General features: G+C 40.5%; 1 protein-coding gene across 1 annotated transcript in view; it reads left to right on the plus strand.

Annotated features, from left to right (window-relative positions):
- Positions 1–23,350, plus strand: part of LOC124798200 (coiled-coil domain-containing protein 112-like) — a 145,568-nt gene extending 122,218 nt beyond the window's left edge. Inside the window, exons 8-11 of the mRNA XM_047261501.1 lie at positions 2,127–2,222; positions 2,554–2,696; positions 16,263–16,502; positions 23,050–23,350. Of these exons, the coding sequence (XP_047117457.1) occupies positions 2,127–2,222; positions 2,554–2,696; positions 16,263–16,502; positions 23,050–23,083 (513 nt within the window). The 3' untranslated portion in view covers positions 23,084–23,350. The remainder of the gene's footprint in view (positions 1–2,126; positions 2,223–2,553; positions 2,697–16,262; positions 16,503–23,049) is intronic.
- Positions 23,351–24,368: the final 1,018 nt, after the last annotated feature.

Here is a 24,368-nt window from a genome sequence, read left to right on the forward strand (position 1 = left end):
CTTATTGGTGAAGGCATAAAGTGGTGAGAGCAGCACCAGCTCGCCAATACAAGCTCAGTGTCCAGATAAGACATGGCAGCAGCTGGTTTAGGTTGGGGAATGCAGACTGTACCGTTGTCGCCAACTTATATATCCTTAGTGGCATGCACACAACTGGTGCTGAAGGCATGATTGCCAGGTACCATTTAATTAGACTTTTTTTTGCAAAACACATAAAAGCAAAGTCCAAAATATTGCACAGTCTGAATAACACAAGAAAAAATCATCCTGAGGTGATATTAGTTGAACAATCAAATCTCATGGTGGAATCAGTTGTGGCGGTCACTACTGAAGAAAAGTGCACTGAGAAGGCTAGCATCGGAAGAGGCAAAGGCTCAAAGGAAGATGCCTGGTGGATCGATGAGGCTGATGTGGAGTGTAACCCCAGCAGCTGCTGGCGTGACGTAGTGGTGTGGTGTAATGTAGATGTGGTCCCTGGCCCAGTCTCACTAAAAACTCCAATTTGGGGCCCACTCTGCAGCCTGCATAAAGCCCAGAGTGTGAGTGTATGCTTTTTCTAGTGATCAAGTCACAACTTATGTAGGCCGCAGGTGGAGGGACATAATTGTAATTGGTCAGCTCGTATAAATACCGGTAGTATCAAACAGTGGAAAATCCTGAATGGAATAATGACAGTATTAGAAAAGGATAGTTGCTACTCACCTTACAGCAGAGATCCTGAGTCGAAGATAGGCACAACAAAAAGACTGTCAGCAAGTAAGATTTCAGCCGAAAAGGCCCTCAAATAACCTTTCAGTTTTCACACAAATGCAACTCAGACAAACATGCCCACAATCTCTGGCTGCTGACACCAGACCAGACCAGCCAGAGACTGTGGTCATGTGTGTGGTGTGAGTTGTGTCTGCATGAGTGTATGTGTACATGTGCGTATGTTGCCTGTTTTTGATGGCGGCCTGTTTGGCCAAATGTTAACTTACTGACGGTCTTTTTGTTATACATATCTGCAACTCAGCATCTCTGGTAGGTGAGTCGCAACTATTGTTTTCATAATATTGTCTAAATATTAGTTGTAACTCTTTGTAGAAATATGAAATGGAATGACTGCATAGGATTAGTAGTAGATAAAGCAGGTGGCACACTTTGGTTCATTGGTAGAATACAAGGGAACTGCAACAGTCTACAAAAGAAAATGCTTACAAATTACTCATTCAATCCACCCTAGAATATTGCTCAAGCGTGTGGGACCCATACCAAATAGGATGAATTGGGGATATTGAATATACACAGAGAAGTCAGCATGAATGGTCACAGGATTCTTTGACCCATGGGAGATTGTCACAGAATTACTGAAGGAACTGAACTAGTAGACACATGAGGATAGACACAAACTATCATGAGAAACCCTGCCTGCGAAGTATCAGGAACAGCTTTAAATGATAAACCTAGGAATACACTACAGCTCACTGCATCTTGCTCACATGGGGGCTGTGAGGTCAAGATTAGCTTAATTGCTGTGTGCTCAGAGGCATTTAAAAGGCAATTCTTCCCCTGCTTCATACATGAATGGAACGAGAAGACTTTCTAATAATTTGCACAGTGGGAAGTGCCCTGTGCCATGCATTTTACAGTGGTTTGCTGAGTATGGATGTAGATGTAGAAGATAAAAACCAGTGTGAGTTGGCTTTCTGTAAATGGCATACTCCAACATAACATCCTGCCTCCTCTTGACCAACACATCAAGGAAAGGAAGACAGCAATCCATGTGAAACAAATATTTAGGTAGATAAAATTGAGATGTTGTAAAAGCTGTTGCCAATTCTCAATGCCATGAAGCCAAATAATAAAATTATCATCTACATATCCAAAAAGGTTTCAATGTTTTCCATGTGTCTGGTAATAGAACAGGTCATTAAAAGGTAAGTGGATGTCAGTATGTGTTGAAACTGGTTAGTTAATTGAAAATTGCTGCTTGACACCTGAAGCTGTTTGTTTAAAAATTATTCTGTGCAAGTGAGATTGTGTACTACACATGTTTTCACCACTTCTGCTACTGTGTGTTGTCATGGCAAAAATTATTAAATCTTGAATCAGTGTTCTGGGTGATTGTCAGATTGTCTTGTTTCCAGAAAGCAAAAGAACTTCAACAGCAGTTAGACGAAGAGAGGAAGAGGGTGGAGAAGGAGAGACAGCTTCAAGAATGGAAAAGAAAGAAGGAAAGACAGGTACTGCTAAGCCACAGCCAAAGACAAGTTTGTCAGTTTACTCAAAACTATAAATGTGTTTCCTTTTTAGATCACAAAATTACTAATAATGTAAGTTGGTCTAACACGGGAAGAAATGCTGAAGATATGTTTAAGAAATATGTTGAAATGTATCAAGAAGGTACATATTTTTTGTTCCAAGTTCTAACCACTAGAGAAGTTAAATTTTTGTTGTAGTTTTTTATGTCTGCTTTCAGTTTTATAAACTAACTTGTCCTCTTTCTCTCTCTCTCTCTCTCTCTCTCTCTCTCTCTCTCTCTCTCTCTCTCTTTTTCTCTCTCTCTCATTTAAGGCTCAACAAAAAGCAAAAATTGAGCAACAGAAAGAAGAAAGATTGGAAAAACAGAGAGAAGCAGTTCTTGAAAGGCAGTTACGGGAGTTGTTTGAAATAGAACAACGGGCAGCAGTAGCTAACAAGATGCTCAAAGCTTTCAGGTGAGGTGACGGCTATAATTAGTGGTTAATGGTCTACAATTTCCCTTTAGATGGAGAACAAATCATCATTGTGCAATAAGATCTATAAATGATATAATATTTCACATATTGATTTCAAATCTACATTGACAATCTCCTGTAGTCTCGTAATTTTTTTTCATTGTTGTCAACAACTAATGAAATTTCAAGAGATGCCTTATTTGTCTGATATGTCTCATAACTGATGTTAGTTTGTACTATAGTAGTAAAAAGTTGATTATGGGATGTCATATTCCACTTAGGGCTGTAGAAGTTATTTATTGCTTTGAAAGGGTCAAACAAGCTGCAGACCCATATTACAAGTGATTGCAGAATAAATACTTCTGCAACCATAAGCAGAGTACAACATCTTTTAAGCAGTTCCCACCAGCATCTGCATGAACCTTAACATTTTAGTATTTTCTGTCATTTGATGTGGCAGTAGTGTTTGAATAACATTTCTTGTGAAATAAAGCAGACAAGATGAATCATAAATGTAATAAATTACAACTTTGCAACTATTTTTATGATTGCAATTTACTTTATTCTTCTCTTTTTGGATCTAGGCCACGTTTGTCCACAGTAAATGCAGTAGAAACTCCTCTTACTAATCTTCTTGATGATTTTGATAACAGTTCCTGTATTTGTGTCTTACTATTAGATCTGAGCAAAGCATTTGATGCTGTGTCACATTAAATTCTCATAATTTAGCTAGTGTGCTACGGTATCAAGAATAATGAAATGACACTCTTTAGATCAGGGATGGCCAAGAACTCTGCACATCTGCTGAGCTCTTTGATGTGTGTGAATCTCCCTTGCAGGGCTGTATATTTCCTCCACTAGCATGCCTGCCAGCCCGTGGGATGATAGGGAAAGTGTACCCACAGCACTTGATTGCAATGCAGTTGTGCAAGGAGCTTTGAAAGGCTTGCATGTGGCTAGGTTTCACATTTCTTGGCAATAGAGGTCACAAACAAAATAAATTGTTGGTATTAAGTTATGGAAACTGCAGGTTGGGTATCAAAAGAGATAGATTGCTACTCATCATAAAGATGACGCATTAAGTTGCACGATGAAAAGACACTTGTACATTATCTTAGAGTCAAAGCCTTCACCAAAAAAGGACACACACACACATTCATCCACACAAGCAAGCACACTTTTTATACACTCACGACTGCCACCTCTATGTAAAATGGAAGCATCAATCTGGAGGGGAAGGGGAAAGGGAAAGGATAGCAGGTTGAAGATGGGAGGAGAGCAGATCCTCTCTTCTATCACCAGCTTTCCTGATGGCGCATTTATCCTTAGAACACATTCTCCGTTCCCAAAATTTTACCTATGGTAACATACTGTCACCACACCCTGCACCCAACAATTTCCAATCCCTCTGTCCTGTCACCTCTTCCCTATTCTCATCTTCCACCTTCTTTGTGCGCCACCCTCTTCTGATGCACCCACCTGTCTTTCCCCTTCTCTGCTCCTCTCCTGTTTTACTCATCATTTTTCCACTCCACCCTTCCCTGCCCCACAGCCTCCCAACGCTGTGCCTGTTGGCAGTTTAGTCCTGGCATGCTCCACCAGGCAGCATTCAGTACTCTCTTCTATCCCCACCCATACCCTGCAATCCTGTCCTCTTCCCCACCCCATCCACATTGGTGCTTCCGTTCTACATGACAGTTGCATTCCGGTCCAAGCTCCCGGAGATTGTGGTCGTGTGTGCATGAGATGTGCTTGCCTGTATGAATGAATGTGTTTGCGTTTTCTTTTCTGAGGAAGGCTTTGGCGACAAGTTAATGTGTGAATGTACTTTCACTTTGTGTGTTTCGACTTAATATGCTTTCCTTATATTGTAAATTTTCAGTATTATTTAATTATTTTTGGTTCACTAAAGACGCAATAAAATTTATATCTTGCACAAACTGTCAACGTGCTAATAGATGCAAATAGTTTTGTAGATTTTTGTCACTCATATTACCACATAAACATGACTTGTTTAGTTTCATAACCAAACAAAAATCCTTTCAGTCACGTAAGTCGATCAAAACATTGATATCATATTTGCAGTTATGGAAACATGAGAACTCTTACCAAGGAAACCTTTGTAGAACTCCTGGAAATTTTCATCATAAAATAATTTGTCTTTTAAATGAGAATTACATGCAGATCAATCAATTCCATCGGCACATTCATGTATGCACTTTCAGCTGAAATGGCAAATAGTCTTGAAAACAGCTGAAAAACTGATGGGGGACTGGCAGTGTCCTGAAAACATTTAGAAAACTGTTCCTGTAATTTTTTCATTGACACACTGAATTCTTCAAAATTAACGCCATTGAGCTTGGGGAAATGGACGGTGTTTTTCGTCAGACATTGTTCCTTCCACAATGTGCTATTCTCTTTAAATGTGTCCACGTTCCCCATCAAATCACAAATAAGTCACTTCTCACCTTGCAGTGTCTTATTGAAGGCAGCACACAGTCAAGTCCACTTAAAATACAAGGTCAGCAATCCATTGTGGATCTTCTAACTTTGGTTTCTGCTTCAGAAATTCAACAATAGCAGGTCTTAAATCGAAAAACCATCTGGGACACGCCACTTCATGTTAATATGTAACATCTCTACATTGTTCATTCGGTTACATTGAAAACTGTTGAAACTGATGGTGTAATAATACATGCAACTTCAGATAATTTACGGTTTCTATCACCAATTTCATCACGTGCTCCATGTCTGCAAATCTAGCACAAAATGTTCCTTGACAATGAACAATGAAACCCATACAAATCATCTGTTGATCGTTGTAATTTTCTGCTCTTTCATAGGCAAATAAATCTTCAAATAATTTGTACATGGTGTTACAATGCTGTTCCCTAGCAAATTTGCAGTAATCATCGATTATTTGACTTCATCATAGATATTGCGAATTCTCACGCTTCTCTTCAAAACAGAACTGTGATTCTCATTCATTTTTAAACATTTGTGACAGTAGATCACTAGACTGACTCCTTTTGTGCAAGCTGCCATTGGACTTTACAACTTCCTTTATACTATGAGCAAATAGCAGAGGATAAACATTGTTTATCCTATGATTTTGCCAAATGGAAGAAATTCATACTGACCGAAAAATGCTGCACCAAATACTGAAAGAAACAGTGTCCATTGCATTGCTAAATTAAATGCCATGCTGTATCAGTTCTGACAAGGGAACCTCCCCATCGCACCCCCCTCAGATTTAGTTATAAGTTGGCACAGTGGATAGGCCTTGAAAAACTGAACACAGATCAACTAAGAAAACAGGAAGAAGTTGTGTGGAACTATGAAAAAAAATAAGCAAAATATACAAACTGAGTAGTCCATGCGCAAGATAGGCAACATCAAGGATACTATCGGCTCAGTAGTGCCATGGTCCCGTGGTTAGTGTGAGCAGCTGCGGAATGAAAGGTCCTTGGTTCAAGTCTTCCCTCGAGTGAAAAGTTTAATTTTTTATTTTGAGACAATTATCAAAGTTCAGGTACTCACACATAATTAACTTGACTCTCCAAAATTCCAGGACATGTTCAGATTTGCTTGGACATATGCAGGATTAGACAGTCTACACACGCAAAAATTTGAAAACGTTAAAAACATATGTTTTGACAGAGCACAGGGAAAACTGTGTGACTGTGAGACTGTTGCATTTATTTGTTGCAGTTTATGTGACAAACTCTTATGTTTTCATCACTTTTTTGGGAGTGATTATGACATCCACAAGAAAACCTAAATCGGACAGGGTAGAAGAATCTTTTCACCCATTCGCCAAGTGTACAAGTTAGATGGGTCGACAACATATTCCTGTCATGTGACGCACATGCCGTCACGTGTCATATAGAATATACCAGAGGTGTTTTCCTGTGGGGGAATCGGTTGACCCATGACCTTGCGATCAAATGTTTTCGGTTCCCATTGGAGAGGCACGTTCTTTCATCTACTAATTGCACGGATTTGCAGTGCGGTCGCAAAACACGGACTTTAAACTTACTACAGTGAACAGAGACGTCAATGAACAAACGGACAGATCATTACTTTGCGAAAATAAAGGAAGTAAAAATCTTCACTCGAGGGAAGGCTTGAACCAAGGACCTTTCGTTCCACAGCTGCTCACGCTAACCACAGGACCACGGCGCCACTGAGCCCAGAATATCCTTGATGTTGCCTATCTTGCGCATGGACTACTCAGTTCGTATATTTTGCTTATTTTTTTTCATAGTTCCACACAACTTCTTCCTGTTTTCTCGATAGATCTGTGTTCAGTCTCTCAAAGCCTATCCACTGTGCCAACTTATAACTAAATCTGAGGGGGGTGTGATGGGGAGGTTCCCTTGTGAAAAGGACCGAGTGAATCTGAGACTCACTGAGTAGTGCAGAATCAGGCTGAGCCCCAGGCCATGCGCTTGCAGCAGGTTATGAATGCATGGAGTTTTGCATGCTTTGGCTGACACTGGCATAGATCGTACTTGACTAACAGAACTCAGGTGTTCATGGGAAATAATTGAATGAAATGCCCTACCAGTTGTTAGAGGTGTGCCGCAAGGTTCACAGTTTGAACATTTCCTTTCTCTGATGTATATGAATGACATGCATACTTCCTTGCTTCACAAGGCCATAATATATGCTGTTGATACTACCCTGATCATCATAGATAACAACTTGGAGAAGGTGGGAAAAAAACCTTGAAAAGTCTGCCATATGGCTCAACAATAACAACCTTACCCTAAATAGTAGCATGGCTGTAACTATGTATTTCTTCCTGCACAAGCTAAATGAGAAAGTAAATAAGTCTGTATTAGACTTCTTGGTATCCACAGACTTGGAACACCCACACTGAACAATTTGAACTAAACTATCCTCAGTAGGTATTTCTTTTCTCTCTCTCTCTCTCTCTCTCTCTCTCTCTTTCTCTCTCTTTGTTAATCAAATTAAAAGCAGTAGTTAGTGAACAAATGAACAGATACTATTACTGTATCATTATGCCTTATTTCAGTCCCGTCTGCAACATGCAACAATACATTTGTGTAACACTCCTGGTGCTCAGTGTCCATGTGGCAGAAGAAAGCTATAAGAGCAATTACAGGAATTACATTCTGAGAATCATTCCAAAAGCACTGTAAATATCTAGACATCATACTGTATGTTCTCATTATGTTAAACCATGTCGTCTTTCCACCAAAAGAAAAGAAAAGAAAAAAAATACAGCACTATTAATTCAAATTAGTTTTAAACACACAGAAATGAATGTACAGTGGAACCTGGCTATAACAGCATTCAAAGGACCTTAAAATTTTTGTTTTTATAAATGAGTGCTGTGGTATCTGAGATTTGTATTTTCAGGTGGTGACAAATGGGAAAGAACAAATTTATTGAGCGTTGTTTTATTTTACATACAGTATTCACTCTTAAGTTTACGTGAATACAGTGTATACAGCAGTATGTCAAGTACTCACCAAACTTCTTTACCTAGGAGTGAAGTAATCAACTATTTTACTCTGCTGTCTACTTATCCAACACACAGTATCTAAATTACATTCTATGTTGATTATTTCTTTTGAAATTTCACTGCTCCATCCACTAGTGTCATAGAACATGTTCACAATTTAATGGCCTCTACAGCATCACTCAGAGCAGGGATAGGCACTTTATTTCTTTCTTCTTCCTCTTCTTCTTCATCTCCCTCGCTCACTTTGTGGCCACTGTGGCCCTGATTCTTCACTTCATTTGCAGTTTTATCTTCAGTTTACACTTCAGTTGTAACAAGATCTTCATTTATTGTTGCATACATTTTATAGTTGCACTGATTGAGAATATCACAGGTGATTTCTGGCAGCAATGCAGATTCCAGCAGATCGTCAGTGTCATCAAATGTTTCTTCAGTTGTGGTAGCATTTATTTCTTCAGTTGTGATTCCACATGACGGAAATAGTTCTTGAGAGTGACCTGGCTCCCAGTTTTTGTATTGCATCTGATTGCATCCTTCAGTGTAGTAGAATAACCCTGGTTTTTCTCAGTGCATCATTTTCAGTAATATAAGCTTACGATAGTGGCATTTCAGACCTGTAATTACTCCCTGGTCCATGGGCTACCATAAGTTTATTGTATTGTCAGGAAGAAAAACAATCTTGGTATTCTCCAGACCAGAGAGTGCAGGATGTTCTGGACAGTTCTAAAAAAGAACCAGTATCTTCCCAACATCTTATTTCAGCAAATTCCCTGTTTTTTAATTTCTTGCTAACTGCTTTCAGCATAAGGACACATCACGTGTACTGTTGACGAGTTCTGTGATCGTCACCACTATTGTAGTATGAAAGTGCCTGGGTAACAATGAGGTGAGGAGTCTATACTACACCTGTTGCTGATTGTAAGGGTACAAAATCTCTCTTACAGTATTGCTTTTATATCCATGTTGTGTAGTTTCATATAAATGAACTAGCAGAACAAGTTGAGAATTAGAGTGTTTCTTGTTATGGAGATAATTATCTTTATTTCAGTTTTAGAATTGTTTCATTTTCATAGTCTGCAGTTTTTGTACTCTTGTCTGAGGTATTCCTTTCGAACTACGTACAGGACCAACAGTAGTCTGGCAGCCCATGACATCATCACAAGTAGCAACAAAGAGACCACAGGCTGTGCTCAGCTCCCAAAGAATACCAAAGATCAGAACATAGAACTGACAAGAATGTCAACAGAAAATTCAAGTGTTTCTGATGTGAGAACAAGATTAGTCAGTCTTGCTTGTGTATATTCATCTATGTTATGAAGAAATAATAAACTGTCTGGTACCACGTGCTGCGGAATTTGAATTCCCGCCAGACATCATGGACGTCGAATACCCCTAGAGATCTCTGCATCATCGTGCCGTAAGCTGTGGTGGCGCGCGCGTACTGGCCTGCATGTAGTGTGAGGGCACCGCAATGGAACACACGGTTCCAGCAGCCAATAGCGGCGCCCCCGATAGAGTATTTAAGAGCCGGCCTCTCACTCTGCCAGCGAGCCTAATCGTTGTGTGAGTCTCGACACATCGCCTCTACAAGACAGCATGTTTATCGTACTTTGATCTCGTTAATCGTGGACGTCTTGGATTCGTTTGGTTGTCTCTGTCACCCCATTGTGTCTTGCATGTTGTCGTCGTGAGGTCTTTCTCCACTGTCTGTCGTTGTGTCACGTCCGTCCTTTCCGTTCGTTTGTTCGTGCACGGGCTGCTCTCCGTTAGGTACCGCTGCACTTTCTCGGCCACCCCGCGACCGTTCCGGTCATGGTCACGACAGGTTACAACAAACTGTTATTCTGTATTTGAGGAATGTTGCTACTTCTTTAGTAGAGTAGTGTGACACGAAACAAAAAAAGGGTTTTGTCAAGAGTCAGTCAGCGTTTGCTGTTTGCTGCACTGATACAGGATAGTTGAAGATACAAGATAGTTGAAGACCCTCACATGATGGAAGGGCAAAGAGAAGAATATGCTATGTTCCCATATTACACAAATTCCTTCTACATACAGTAATTCTTGGAAAATCTTGCTGCTAACTCAGGCAGAAAATGATGTTACATATGAGGTATATGCATATATATTTGTTGTATGACGCAAGGATGAGAAGTACGTTCCGTATGAGGAATATGGCTGTACCGCAGAAATCACGACGCTATTGCCAAGATGTCATCATAAACGATGTTGGTATAAGAAGGTTCGACTGTATATAACAAGCTACCACCATCAGTGAGTCTTACCTAGTGATGTTTTTGAGACGCACCTTCATAAATTGTTAATTGATAAGCATGTTTACAATGTTAAGGTTTTTGAACGTGCATAGTGAATTTTAACTTCACATTCGCTTGTATTGCTCAAATCCATCATTAACCAAAAAAATTAAATTAAGACAGAAATAAAATTTAGTTACTTGGTATTTCTCAAACTTTTATAGTGTAAACAAAAAACCTCTGAGTTGTATGCTGTAGATTGTGTATATTTTTGGTTTACAGGAGACCACTCATTGAAAAGAAGAGCCATTAAGTCATTGATAGGCACACAAAAACAGAAAGAAAAGTTGCTAGCTTTTGGAGCAGTTCTTTTCAAGCTAGAGTAAAACACACACACACACACACACACACACACACACACACACACACGTGCATGTGTGCCTATGGCTCTACCACATGGTATTGGCTGGACGAACAGTGCCAGTGCTGCATTTTGGCAGGTGGACTAGGTTGTGATGGGGCCTGTGGGAGGTTGCTTGAGTAGAGGGAAAAACAGGTGGGAGGCAGGAAGAGGGATTAGGGGTAGATGACTAGTGGCTCAGAAGGAGTCAACTGATTTGTCAGCTAGAAATACAGGAGAAGTCGGGAGGGTGGCAGGTACGTGGGTTAGGCATGTGATAGCACGCTTATCAGAGATGGTGGGGAGCAGTGGGGATCGAATTGGAAGGGGTTGACAAGATGGCACAAGGGGAGACTTGCATGGAGGGTGTGAGGACAGTGGGTTTCTGGAGGTTGAGATTGGGACAATTACGAGAGCAAGGATGCATTGCAAGGATAACTCCCATCTCCAGTGATGAGAACAACCTTGCCCAGTGTGCTGAAGGTCTCACAAAGGCCTTCATAGTGTTATGGTCTGAGTCGGCAGCTGCTATGTTCTGAGGGACCAAATGTTATGCCCTCATTGCTAACGATAAATGGGTGGAATGTGGCCAAAGTGGTATGTTGCAGCAGGAATCTGTACAGGCAAGGAGACATAAATGCACTTTAATTAAATACATATTACTCAATTTGTGTGTAAGAACTGCTACACAATTGACAACTTGCGGCAGGCATGGTTAGATATAAACAAAGGCCTGAGAAGTTCACTGAGTGTTTGCCAGTAGAGCTAATTATCAACAACTTGGTGCAATGTTTGGCACCAGCAAGCAACATGGAAGTAATCTTAAATAAAAGACTGGTTCACAGGTGCTTATAACGCTCTCCTGGTGGTCTTCATTGGTCAGCGATCTGAAGGCTCTTCATTGGTGGCAGTATTCAAAATGCTGCTCTGGGTGCCCACAGGAATATTCAAGGCAGCAGCTCCAGCAGTATTGATAAATTATGATACTTCACATAGAAAGGCACTACACCCCAAACCTTACCCACAAACAGATTTCCTGTGTCAGATCCTCATACAGCTTGAATCATTCAACCACTCCAAAGAATCAGCTGCAAATAAGCACCCCCCCCTTGTCATCCTGTATCACTATGGACTGGAACCGTTGCACCATATTCTTCATCAGGGCTTTGGTTATCTCTCATTACATCCTGAAATGAGGGACATTGTACTCAAGATTCTTCCCACCCCACCTAAATGGTGTTCCATTGCCCACAACATGGATGTAATATCCTAGTCAATCCCTGTGCCACTCCCACTCCCAACACCAAAGCAGACCAAGGTGCAAGACCTGCCCAGCCCAACTACCCTGCACTTCCTACTTCAGTCCTATCACAGACTTGCCCTAACACAGAAAAGCTTTTTATATGACTACTACCAAGCAGCCGTCCACCAAGATGAATGGCCACCGCCAAACTGTTGCCAAGAACAAAGTTGACACATGGTGGCACAACATGCAGCTGCAGCTGAACTTAACATACTCAATTTCAGTGGCTGCTTCACAACCTGGACCATCTGGATCCTTCTTCTGCCACTAGCTTCTCTAAACTACACAGATGGGAGCTGTCCTTGCAACACATCCTTCGCTCCTGTAATCTTAATGATCTCAATCTCCGGTAACCCACTGTCCTACACCCTCCACCCAAGAATTTCCCTTCCTCCATCCTGTCACCTCTTCCCAATTCACATTTCTGTGTGCCTATCGATGACTCAATGTTTCTTCATTTCCGTGAGTGTTCTCCTGTAATCCAAAAGTATTTACATTCTACCAGAACTTTCCTACAACATAGAGTGTGTATAGTTAAACGTACTTATCAGTTCCAAGTGCAATTCGACCATTACTCATGTAAATTGAAACATTAAATATGATGTAAAACACTTAGATATAAAGCAAAATTCTAGCTATAAGATAGAGAAATATTAAATGTGATGCAAAATTGAAGAATAGTAAAATTTTGCACATGTTCGCTAATGACAAAATAAATAAATAAGTAAACAAATAAATAGTCAGTAGTATGCCACATCTTTACCTACATGCAGAAAATTTTCTGATTTTTCTTGCCAGGTTATGTTACTGCATCCACTGCATCATTGTTCAAACATACAGAATGAGTTGTGGCTGCCTATGCATAGTGGCATTCTGTAAAGTAAAAATTAATAAAGATCTTGTTTCTCCAGCTTTACAGGCTTTATAGTCTTTACACTCCTTACTATTAAAATTGCTACTCCAGGAAGAATAGCAACTAACAAAATTTTACTTATTGTGCATATACAGTAGAGGATGTGGCAAAAATCATTTAACCGGAAATGCAGCGCAGTGTTTTGCAAGTTTAATGTTTTATACAAAGTAATTTCTCCTACTGAAATAGTTCAAAGTGTCCTCCAACATTACCTAGCCAACTGACACATCATTTAAACTCAGACTTACATATCTTGTACCATAACTCCCCATTATTACCAAAAATGTTTTCAAATTCACTTTCAGTCACAGTTCTTAAATGCTATATATTTAATGGTTTTGTAGCAAAAATATTGTCTTTCAGTATCCTCCTCACTGAAAACTCACACTGTGTGATGTCTAATGATCTTGGAGCTCAATTGATTTCATGCCACTTTCCTGTCCATTCTGAAAAATTACATCCAAAATAGGACAGATGTGTAATCTGTAGTGTGGTAGAGCACTGTCTTGCTGCCAAATGAGATTGTTTCATACAGCTTCGTGGAGAGGGTCATCATCTAATTTAATAACAACTTCCCCCAACTTTTCAGGATACCATTCTGCAGTCACTGTCTCATCAAAAAAGTAAGGGCGTATCAGTCCTTTGCTGCATCTACCAGCAAAAATTGTAACTTCAGGAACCAGAATGAGATTTTCACTCTGCAGCGGAGTGTGTGCTGATATGAAACTTCCTGGCAGATTAAAACTGTGTGCCGGATCGAGACTCGAACTTGAGACCTTTGCCTTTCGCGGGCAAATGCTCTACCAACTGAGCTACCCAATCACAACTCACGCCCCGTCCTCACAGCTTTACTTCCGCCAGTACCTCGCCTCCTACCTTCCAAACTTTACAGAAGCTCTCCTGCGAACCTTGCAGAACTAGCACTCCTGAAAGAAAGGATATTGCGGAGAGCATTTGCCCATGAAAGGCAAAGATCCCGAGTTCGAGTCTCGGTCTGGCACACAGTTTTAATCTGCCAGGAAGTTTCATATCAGCGCACACTCCGCTGCAGAGTGAAAATCTCATTCTGGAAACATCCCCCAGGCTGTGGCTAAGCCATGTCTCCTCAATATCCTTTCTTTTAGGAGTGCTAGTTCTGCAAGGTTCGCAGGAGAGCTTCTGTAAAGTTTGGAAGGTAGGAGGCGAGGTACTGGCGGAAGTAAAGCTGTGAGGACAGAGTGTGAGTTGTGCTTGGGTAGCTCAGTTGGTAGAGCATTTGCCCGTGAAAGGCAAAGATCCCGAGTTTGAGTCTCGGTCCGGCACACAGTTTTAATCTGCCAGGAAGTTTCAACTCCAGGAATGTTTAACTACTCCTCACTAACAAATAATGAATTTTCAGAAGATCAACACAAGCAACTGTGTTTGTTAACTGTTTCATTTAACTTAAAACTTGCTTCATCAGACCATAGGATTGCTACGAACAGGATCATCCTCATTCCTCATTCTGAGTGTGTAGGTAATATTAGCTTATAAGGCTTCAAAGGTAGTGTTTTTAATGTTCTCCATACATTTCTGTCAAAAAATTGTATTTCCTTAAAAACTCTTCAAGTAGATTGTTTTGTATGGCAGAACAAATGCCTTTGCAGTGAGCTGTAGTTTCTTCAGTAATTACTAATTTTGGGCAGCCACTGCACATTTCTGTCCATGGTCAGATTTTAGCTAAGCAGTTAAGTAGTATCTCCTACACTGAATTTTGTTTAAAGAGTGATATCAGAATTGGTATGTAATCAATAGTGACAATCTGAACCTTGCCTTTCATTGGCAAGTGCTCTACTGCATGTTGTGTCACAAGGCAGTCTACTTTGCTCTTGGCCACAGTTTGCCCAATAGTCAGAATCCAGTTTCCTCACACATAAGACACTTTCCAGAGTGAATTTTCACTCTGCAGCAGACTGTGTGCTATTTGATACTTCCTGGCAGCTTAAATCTATGTGCTGGACCAGGACTCAAACCTGGGACCTTTGCCACTCCTGGGCAAGTGGTCTACTGACTGAGCTATCCGAGCATGACTCATGAACCCCCCTCCCCCTCCTCACAGCTTTACTTCTACCAGTACCACAACTCCTACCTGACCCAGAGGGCACTGAGTCACTAAGGATAGCAAGAAAGATTCTGACAGACTCCCTGGTGGCGATGTATATTACTGTGCCTCAGCAGGTATGTTTCCCTGTCATGTATAGATGATACTGACGTTGTAAATTCCAGACAGAATGAAACAAAACTGGACAAAGGAGTGCTAGTTCTGCAAGGTACGCAGGAGAACTGTGGTGTATTGAAGATGGGAGGTGAGATACAGGGGAAGCATAGGTGATAGGGCAGGTTGAGAGTCACACTTTGACAACTCAGTCCTTAGAGCGCTTACCTGCCAAAGACAAAGGTCCCAAGTTCAAGTCCCTGTCCACAACACAGTTTTAATCTGCCAAGAAGTTTCATAAGACACTTTGTTTATCCATGTTTTAAGTGTTTAAGAATTTAACTCACGAAGTGTGTCAAGTACGCCAGTAAATGGGAATAGTAATGCTGCATGTTTATCCATCGCGTCCCCCACACTTTTCACTGTCATATCACTAAAGCAAAGCTGTAACTATGTGCATGAGAGAGTCTGTGCTCGAAGTGATGGGACAGCATAAAGCTAAAGAGTTTGTTGAGGTGAAGCAGTGTGGGGAAAAGTCGCATGCTGTAGAAAAGATTTCAAGGCTTTGGATTACTACAGAAAGTTCACATATTGTTCACATTAAGTATGATCTGCAACTCAGTAAGTCCAGTGTGAGAACTAGTATTGTGAAAATATGGAATCGCTATGATAAACAGCTCGATGTTCAAATATCCTTAGTGTAACATGACTTTCTAAATTTTACTTGCAGGCTGGAATGGTTGTGGAATTTATGGGGCACAGGGTGGGGAGGGATGGGTGCAAGGCTGTGGAAGATGAATTCAGCTCTAGTTAGTTTAATATAATATGTTGGTACAACTACTGAGATCTTATGATCCTTTATTTTTCATTTCTTATTGCATGTTTTAGCAGTGCAGCCATTAAATATAGTTAATGTAATTAAGACATTTGTAATACTGGAGTACTATTGCTATAAATTGTAACTGCTGATACTGTTGTAAATAATAAGTTCCTTACTGACTGAATGTAACCCAAAAACATATTTACTGCAGGCAGCAAGACCAAGAATACGTGTTGCGTCGCTTGAGTTGGAAACAGCGAGAGAGAGACCGCAAAGAAGATTGTATTGAGAGGCAGGAGAGGCTGAAGCGTCAGGTATCAGTGAGTGCAGAACGTGACCCACAACGTCTGCTGACACTGACGGAGGGCTGGCGCAATCGACTTGCGTGCAAGGACCTCGACCGCCCTCCAAAAAGTGCACCACCTTTACACCTCCGCAACATGCCACATTTGTGAGTACCTTATAACTTACTATTTCGCTTAACTGAAATTTAATGATAATTTAGTGCTAGTCGTATAGAATATCCATTATTTAATAGCTAATCCGAGCCTTTCACTCAGCACATTAAAGGAAAGTATACTGTATTTTCATTGTTGAAGCTTACAGTTATACTAATAACAATTCACAGAAAGGAATCTTGAACACTGTAACCATGGTGCATCATGCTACACAAATTTTAATCTCTTCCAACTTTTATATGGTCATAAAGTACTATTGTAATTTATTTGTTGTAAGAACTGACTCCTTAAAGTTTTAGTTGTGCTTACTTTTTAGTTTCTAGGAAACTGTTACCTTGCACACAACTTTTCATTTGTGGCATATTTAATAATTATACGAATCACTCTATTTTGGCTTGAAGCTTCACTTCAGTTTATACAGTTCATAATTTATAAAAACTTCATGCTGTAAGGCCACCAATGTCAAATGTCTCAGAAGAATATATGGGGGGGTTTAGGATTTTCCATCTCTTCAGTGTCTTAGTCATTAGAGATGGAGCACAAGCTCAAATTGGGGAAGAAGGCATGTTAGATATTCACAGTATCCTTTTCAGTGGAACCATTCCAGGCTTTACCTTTGAACCGCCATCCTCCCAAATGTGAGTCCAGTGTCTTACCACTGACCCACCTCACTCAGACGTAGGCAAAGCTTAAAGAGCAAATTATGTTAATCCTGGTGTGTGCTTGCCCCTGCAGAGGATGGCTATTATTGGTCACTTCTGCGTCTATGAGAAAGTGTTTTAAAATTGCTGAAACATGGAATGGAACAATCATATCTTCTGTTTGCTTTCATGCATTACAAGTAGAAGCTTGTGAAGCAAGGTCAAGATCAACATGTACTGTTTCAGCTAACTACTTCTCTCACTGACAGATTGCACTATCACATGACATTTCATTTATTGAGTACCAATTAACAAAAAATGCGGTACTGTGTGTGGGCAATGGAATAGGAAGTTGGAAAAAAGTGTGGCTCAGTTTACATGTGACTTACATTCTTCTTCAAGAACACTCACTTGCCACACTCCCCCCCCCCCCCCCCCCCCCCCCACACACACACACACACACACACACTCTTAATCATAGGGGGGTGGACACTTTGCTGGGAAATCATGCTTAAAACTGTTAAATATCAGTAATGAGTGACTGTACTTATATAATCATTTAAAACAACAATGCCTCCATTGTAAGAAGAGAGTTTGTTTAAAAACTACATGCCATAATGCAAGAGACAAACAGTAATTGGATAGATAAAAAATCTACTCACCAAGCAGCAGCTGAATGCACACATAAAAGATTGTAATTAGGCAAGCTTATGGAGCCAGTGGCTCCTTCTTCAGCCAGTAGGATTGAAGGAGAAAGAAGATGGGTGGAGGAAAAAAACTGGAGAGGTCTAAGGAGAGGGGTAGATTTTGGGAAAGTCACCCTGAACCATGGGTCAGGGGACACTTATTGGTCGGTATGAGAAGGAAAGACTGATTGTTGGGGACTGCACCAGATGAGATTTGAAAACCTGAGAGCTTAGAGGTGGAAGATAGGGCAATGTTGTAATGCTAGTTCCCACCTGCAGAGATCTGAGAAACTGGTGTCTGGAGGAAGAATGCAGTTGCATGTGTAGTTCAACAGGCACCGAGGTCACAATTGTCATGTTGTAGAGGATGCTCTGTGAAGCATCTGCACTAGCAGAATAGAAATGAGGAAAACACAAGTCCAAAACAATTTATTGAACTCATCAAAATGAAACAATAATACGATCTCCAAAAGAACAGCAGACTTGATCCCAACTGCGGATCATCACAAATACAAAATAACAAATAATAATACTAAAGACCCAACTCTTCATGGGGAGAGATCACAGTCAAACAATTCTACAATGTCAAGAGCTTCGTTGAATATACCAAGTCCATCCGTAACAGATCGGCCAGCTAGAAGAGGTGTCTAGCCCTGGCTGCTGGGGTGGCAGCCTCTGATATACTTCCAAGCAGTGTGTCGAACTGCCCTTCGCCAGCAGTGTGCCACCGTATAAAACCTGTTTGGTGGCTGTATCTGCGAGAACTATTTGCTATCACGTGCCTGGCATAGCAAAGTAGTTCCTGGGCTAGCTGCGACCTCTGGTGAAGCTGTTCTGCAGGCTCCGCGAACAGGTAGCGGACCCTGACAGTCGTTGGTGGAGAACTGGTGATGTGTTGTGGTCGCCAGTAAACATTTGTGTTGACAACACAGATGACATAGGTTTTCCTGGTGAATATACGCCCTGTGACGCAGGCATCCAGTGTTGATTGGATGTGAACTGGGATGCCGATGCAGTACGCGCTATGGTGTCTAAAGTGGGCAGCCACAGTACCCTGCAACAGGATATTGCATGTTACCAGTATACACCCTCTGCCTATGCCCATTCATCGTAACTGATAATTTGGTTGCAGTCACGCCATAGTAAAAGGGAACAATGTTTACGTTGCAGCTGGTATATGACGTGTTGTTTCTCAGGTGACTGGCTCTTTCTTTGATAGTATATGTTTTGACAGTTAAAGGGCTGCTATAGGTGGTGGTAGGAGTGTGCATAGGGCAAGTCTTGCAGCAGGGATGGTCACAGGGGTAGGAGCCAAAGAGTTGGGAGATGGGTGCAGAAGGAGCATAGGGTCTGACAAGAATATTGCAGAGATTGGGAGGGCAACTATTTTTCGCTGGGCCCCCGTCCCTCTTCATTGTTATAAGATATAAACAGTGTATGAGTTACTGGATTTGCAACCTTTTCTCATAGCTAACAGCTGCTTCCAAATGCAGTTCAAATATAATCTGGCCAATGTTTCTTATCCCTGCAGACAGTATCACTCTTCTCATGTTGAGTTTCCCCAAACCTCTGTGATTGGGAAAAATGCTTTTGGGCAGAGTGGAGGAGGGGGGGATATACAATCTCAAGATCAAAAGTTCTTGGCTGAGGACAGACCAATCATGGATTTTTATGATACTTATTTTCCTGTCTTGTGCTAATATTTTTATCACTATGTTTCTACCGCACTCATTATCCTTTAACCTATTTTGCACATTATAATCTTTGATTGTTCCTATTGCTCCTTCTAGTGCCAAGTTAACTAATTTTGAACACTGTAGCAGATGCACCACTAACCTATCCATTTCTGGTAAGGATCTCCCATTCATTTTTCCCCACTTATCATTTGGAGTACTTCATTTTGTGCTCTGCCTGTCCACATAGTTTGTACATTCTTCTGCAGCATCACTTTTCATATGCCTGCAGTTTCTTCTTTGCTGGGTTTCTGATGGTCCATGTTTCCCTGCCATAAAATGGTCTGCTCCAGATTTAAGAAGTTTCTCACTCAGCTCCATGACAATAATACCATTAGAGCTCTTTAAATAAACAAAGTTTTCTTGACCGGTGCTTGCTTCCTAGATAGGAAGTATTGTATCATGCTGAATTTTGATGTCGGTGAAGTCGTTATTTTCCTCCCTACTACTCTTCATTGCCTTCATGTTTGCTTTTTTAATCATCAGACCATTTTCATTACATTCTGTTTGTCTCTTCTGTATTGTCTGTCTGCATCTTTTCCTACATTTTCCTGCCTGCCTATATTGTACACTCGCTTTGCCCATGCAGACAAATGTTGTCATGGATCACTGTGTGTGTGTGTGTGTGTGTGTGTGTGTGTGTGTGTGTGTGTGTCTTTGTCTTTGTCTTTGTGTGTGTGTGTTTTATTTTACTCTATCTCATCAAAGGGAACAATCTGGAAGCTAGCAATTTTCCTTGGTTTTGATTGTTCCTATCGACAGGTCAATGCTTGCGCTTTTCTCATCACATACAATAGTGGCATATCTGCATCCCAAACAGATTACATAAAGTGCAACAGCTCCTTGCATAAGGGCTCCGGGGACTGTACGGAGAGTCCAGGTGAGCCATTAAACCATACAACACTGACTCTTGATAGTATGCTTAAAATGCCACTTTGGAACAGAGAACACAAAAAGAAAAGCACAGAAATAAAATGGTTTAATCTTCAAAGCTCACAAGGAATACCAAAGGTATCTAAGACTACAGAGTACATGGGAATGTATAACGTTAATGGGAAATACACTAACCCTGTCTGGGATGATTTCCACAGCTACATAATAGCTACAGCTAAGGAAGTCCTCTGTCCAAAAAGGCCTTGGAAAGACCAAAGGTACTGACCGACCGTTGTGTAATCCTCAGCCAACAGGCATCACTGAATGCAAATATGGAGGGGCACGTTGTCAGCACACTGCTCTCCCAGCTGTTGTCAGTTTTCATGACTAAACTTGCTGCTTCTCAATCAAAATGCTCCTCAGTAGGCCTCATATGTGCTGAGTGCACCCCACATGCTAATAGTGCACAGCAGACCAGGATGGTCACCCATCCAAGGGCTAGCCAACCTCAACAATGCTTAGCTTCAGTGATCTAACAGGAACCAGTGTTACCACTGTAGCAAGACCATTGGCATTAAGGAAGTACTAGGTGTTACCAAAGGCAAGCGATTGTCAGACAAAGACCCAAGCTGGTACCGAGCGAGGTGGCGCAGTGGTTAGCACACTGGACTCGCATTCGGGAGGACGACGGTTCAATCCCGTCTCCGGCCATCCTGATTTAGGTTTTCCGTGATTTCCCTAAATCGCTTCAGGCAAATGCCGGGATGGTTCCTTTGAAAGGGCACGGCCAATTTCCTTCCCCATCCTTCCCTCACCCGAGCTTGCGCTCCGTCTCTAATGACCTCGCTGTCGACGGGACGTTAAACACTAAGCTCCTCCTCCTCCCAAGCTGGTAAAACAGCAACATCAAAAAACAATGTGCAACAGAGAAAACATATTTCAAATGCAGGATCTAATTGCTTTGCTCACATTCATGCCAAAAAAGAGGCTAAGAGGCTGGTGATTGTCTTAAAAGCAACAACAGACGCAAAACAGCTGATAAACATTATAAAATACTCAAAACTGTACTATCATTCTCCATATGAACTTATTTTTGTTCATGTGTTGTTTTAACTTTATGAGTGTCTGCTTTCAACTGATCAATCTTTTTGGTAAAAATCCCACTGTTTCATGCCTGGTATGATGTGGCCAACCCATGTGTTATGCACAGGAACAATTTGCTTCACAAAAGAAGTTGTATTCCCTTAAAATAATCACAAAGCAGAGAAATTCATTTTCCTATGAACAAGCATGGCATCCACCTTCAGCTTTCTCACACTTAATTTGTGATGCAAAAAGTACCATACCCTTTCTTCTGGTGTGCCAACAGCATCAGATATTTCACAAATCTTTAATCACTGGTCACAAAACACCATACTGTCAATTATCCACACACCAAATTTTAGAATGTCGAAAATGGTGACCAAAATCAAGTAGGCTGGCCTGTAGGTGAATCGGGTGCCAGACATCAATTCATTGGCAGGTTACTCCATACCCGCATTCAGTGATGCCTTTTGGCTGAGGATTACACAGCGGTCAGTCGGAACCTTTGGTCTTTCCAAGGCCTTTTTGGACAGAGTACTTCCTTAGCTTTAGCTGTGGAAATCATCCCAGGCAGGATTAGTGTATTTCCCACTAATGTCGTACATTCCCAAGTACTCTGTAGTCTTAGATGCCTTCGGTATTCCTTACGGACTTTGAAGATTAAACCATTTTATTTCTGTGCTTTTCTTTTTGTGTTCTGTGTTCCAGAGTGGCATTTTAAGCATACTATCAAGAGTTGGTGTTGTGTGGTTCAATGGCTCACTTGGGCTCTCCATACAGTCCCTGAAGCTCTTACGCAAGGAGCTGTTGCACTTTATGTTATCTGTTTGGGATGCATATATGCCACTATTGTATGTGATGATACTCTCTCTCTCTCTCTCTCTCTCTCTCTCTCTCTCTCTCTCTCTCTCTCTATCCCTCTTTATTTGAAAAAAAGCTATTGATGATTGTCATGTCAAAGATCTTAGGAAGCACCATGATATCTTCACCATGGGCATTTCCATGGACTGTAGAATCAGATGGAGCATGTTTACCCATGTTTCCATTACAGTCACCTGCAGTTATCTTATTTTCAGAAGAATATAAATTTCAGAAGAATAAAAATTTGCAATAGATCTTGTAAGTCATTCCAGAACTCAGATTTTTCATGATTTGTACATTTTTTGAGGGGTGTAAGGAGATACTGCAGTAAATTAAAACAAATAAATTGTGAAATATTTATTTTTAACTAACACAATGTAGCAGTGGAAAAGATGACTGAAAGGGTTCAGTGGGGGGAGAGTGGAGTGTATCATTTTGCATGTGACAAGGATGTTTTCAGGACTATTAATGCACTATTCTTAGATGATAAGTTCAAAAATTGTCAGAACTTTCATTGAGTTATGCTCATAATCTAGTATGAAAGTGGTTTATGAGTAGTGCCACATTGAGTTTTCATGATAGTATTTAATCCTTCATTGTCCAATAATTTTTAAAGTTTGTGCATGCTTTGGATTAAAGTTACAGAAATATGTGAAATTTCAGGGCTGTTCCAAGCTGGAGGAAAACACTGCAGTGAAGACGAATGCAACTGAAGATGTTACTGGTGTTGCAAGTTCTTTCTCAAGTAAAGACCACCTGCAATGACATTTCATCTGAAATATTTTTGTAATGTGATAAGTTATGAACGCATGTGATGAAGACAATATCCAGTGCATATTCAATTGTCTTTGTGTAGTCGCAATATATGACACTCAAGCAAATTGTTTGAGTCAATGTGTGATATTTGTGTTCAGTGGTGTGTTTTGTGTAAAAGCTAACTCACTCCATATTTGTAATAATTTAATGTCCTATTTAAACTTTCATAAATCTGTTTCAAATGATGTTTCATAATGTCTTTTTTTCCTGTTGATTATTTCCTTGTGATATTTTATATCAGTACATTTCCAGTGGTAATGTAGAAATAAACCTATTGCTTTGAACCATAAAGAGGATGTGTATAAGCTTCATTGGCTCATGAAAGATGTACACATAGAAGATGGATAGGAAACAGTTAAGTGTGCAATGTTCATAACTATCATTATTTTTTCAGTCTGAAAGTGTGTGAAGTGGTCCAAAACAAGAGAAGAGCCATCTTATGACTAGGTACTACGTACACATCGCCCCCACTCTCAGAGTATCGCCACTAATGCAGTAATCATGCACACAAAATGTATCACAACTAGTTAATTATTGTTTGTGTGGGACCACTGAAATGATCTGCTGGAATGATGGCAGAGCTGTAAAATAATTGTGGGTAACTCCCAGAGGAGTGCAGGTCAAGAAACAGGTAAAACTGGAGGAATGTAAGCACGTTTGCTAGGTTTCTTTGAAAGTCGACAGGGGGAAAGGGGGGGGGGGGGGCGGTGTCACTACCGTGAAATACCATGTTACATTTTGATACACATAAATTACACATTTCACTCAAGAATACAAGGAGATGTAGACAAAACTTCTTAAATAAAAATAACAGATGAATATTCTTTAGATGTGGATGTGAACCAAAGATAGAAGCTGTAGGAGGCATTTTTAACTGTCATAGAAGTAAACAGTAAAGACAAGTAACAGTGTAAAGAAAGTGAGATCAGATGATGTGTCAAGATAACAAACAGAACAATCTGAAATAAAGAAATATAAATAAAATGATAGAACATTTCACAGAAGGAATAATAAAGTAAACAGAACAGAAGCGTGTGAAATGCTCTTGTAAATATGCCTTAGATTACATTGCTGAACAATTACGTGATTAGTCTGCTGATTATGTGAAAAACTAATTTGTAACATAGTTAAATATAACTCGAATCTGGTAAGTCTCATTGACACAT

This window comes from Schistocerca piceifrons, chromosome 5 (assembly GCF_021461385.2).
Source record: "Schistocerca piceifrons isolate TAMUIC-IGC-003096 chromosome 5, iqSchPice1.1, whole genome shotgun sequence".
Lineage (NCBI taxonomy): Eukaryota > Metazoa > Arthropoda > Insecta > Orthoptera > Acrididae > Schistocerca > Schistocerca piceifrons.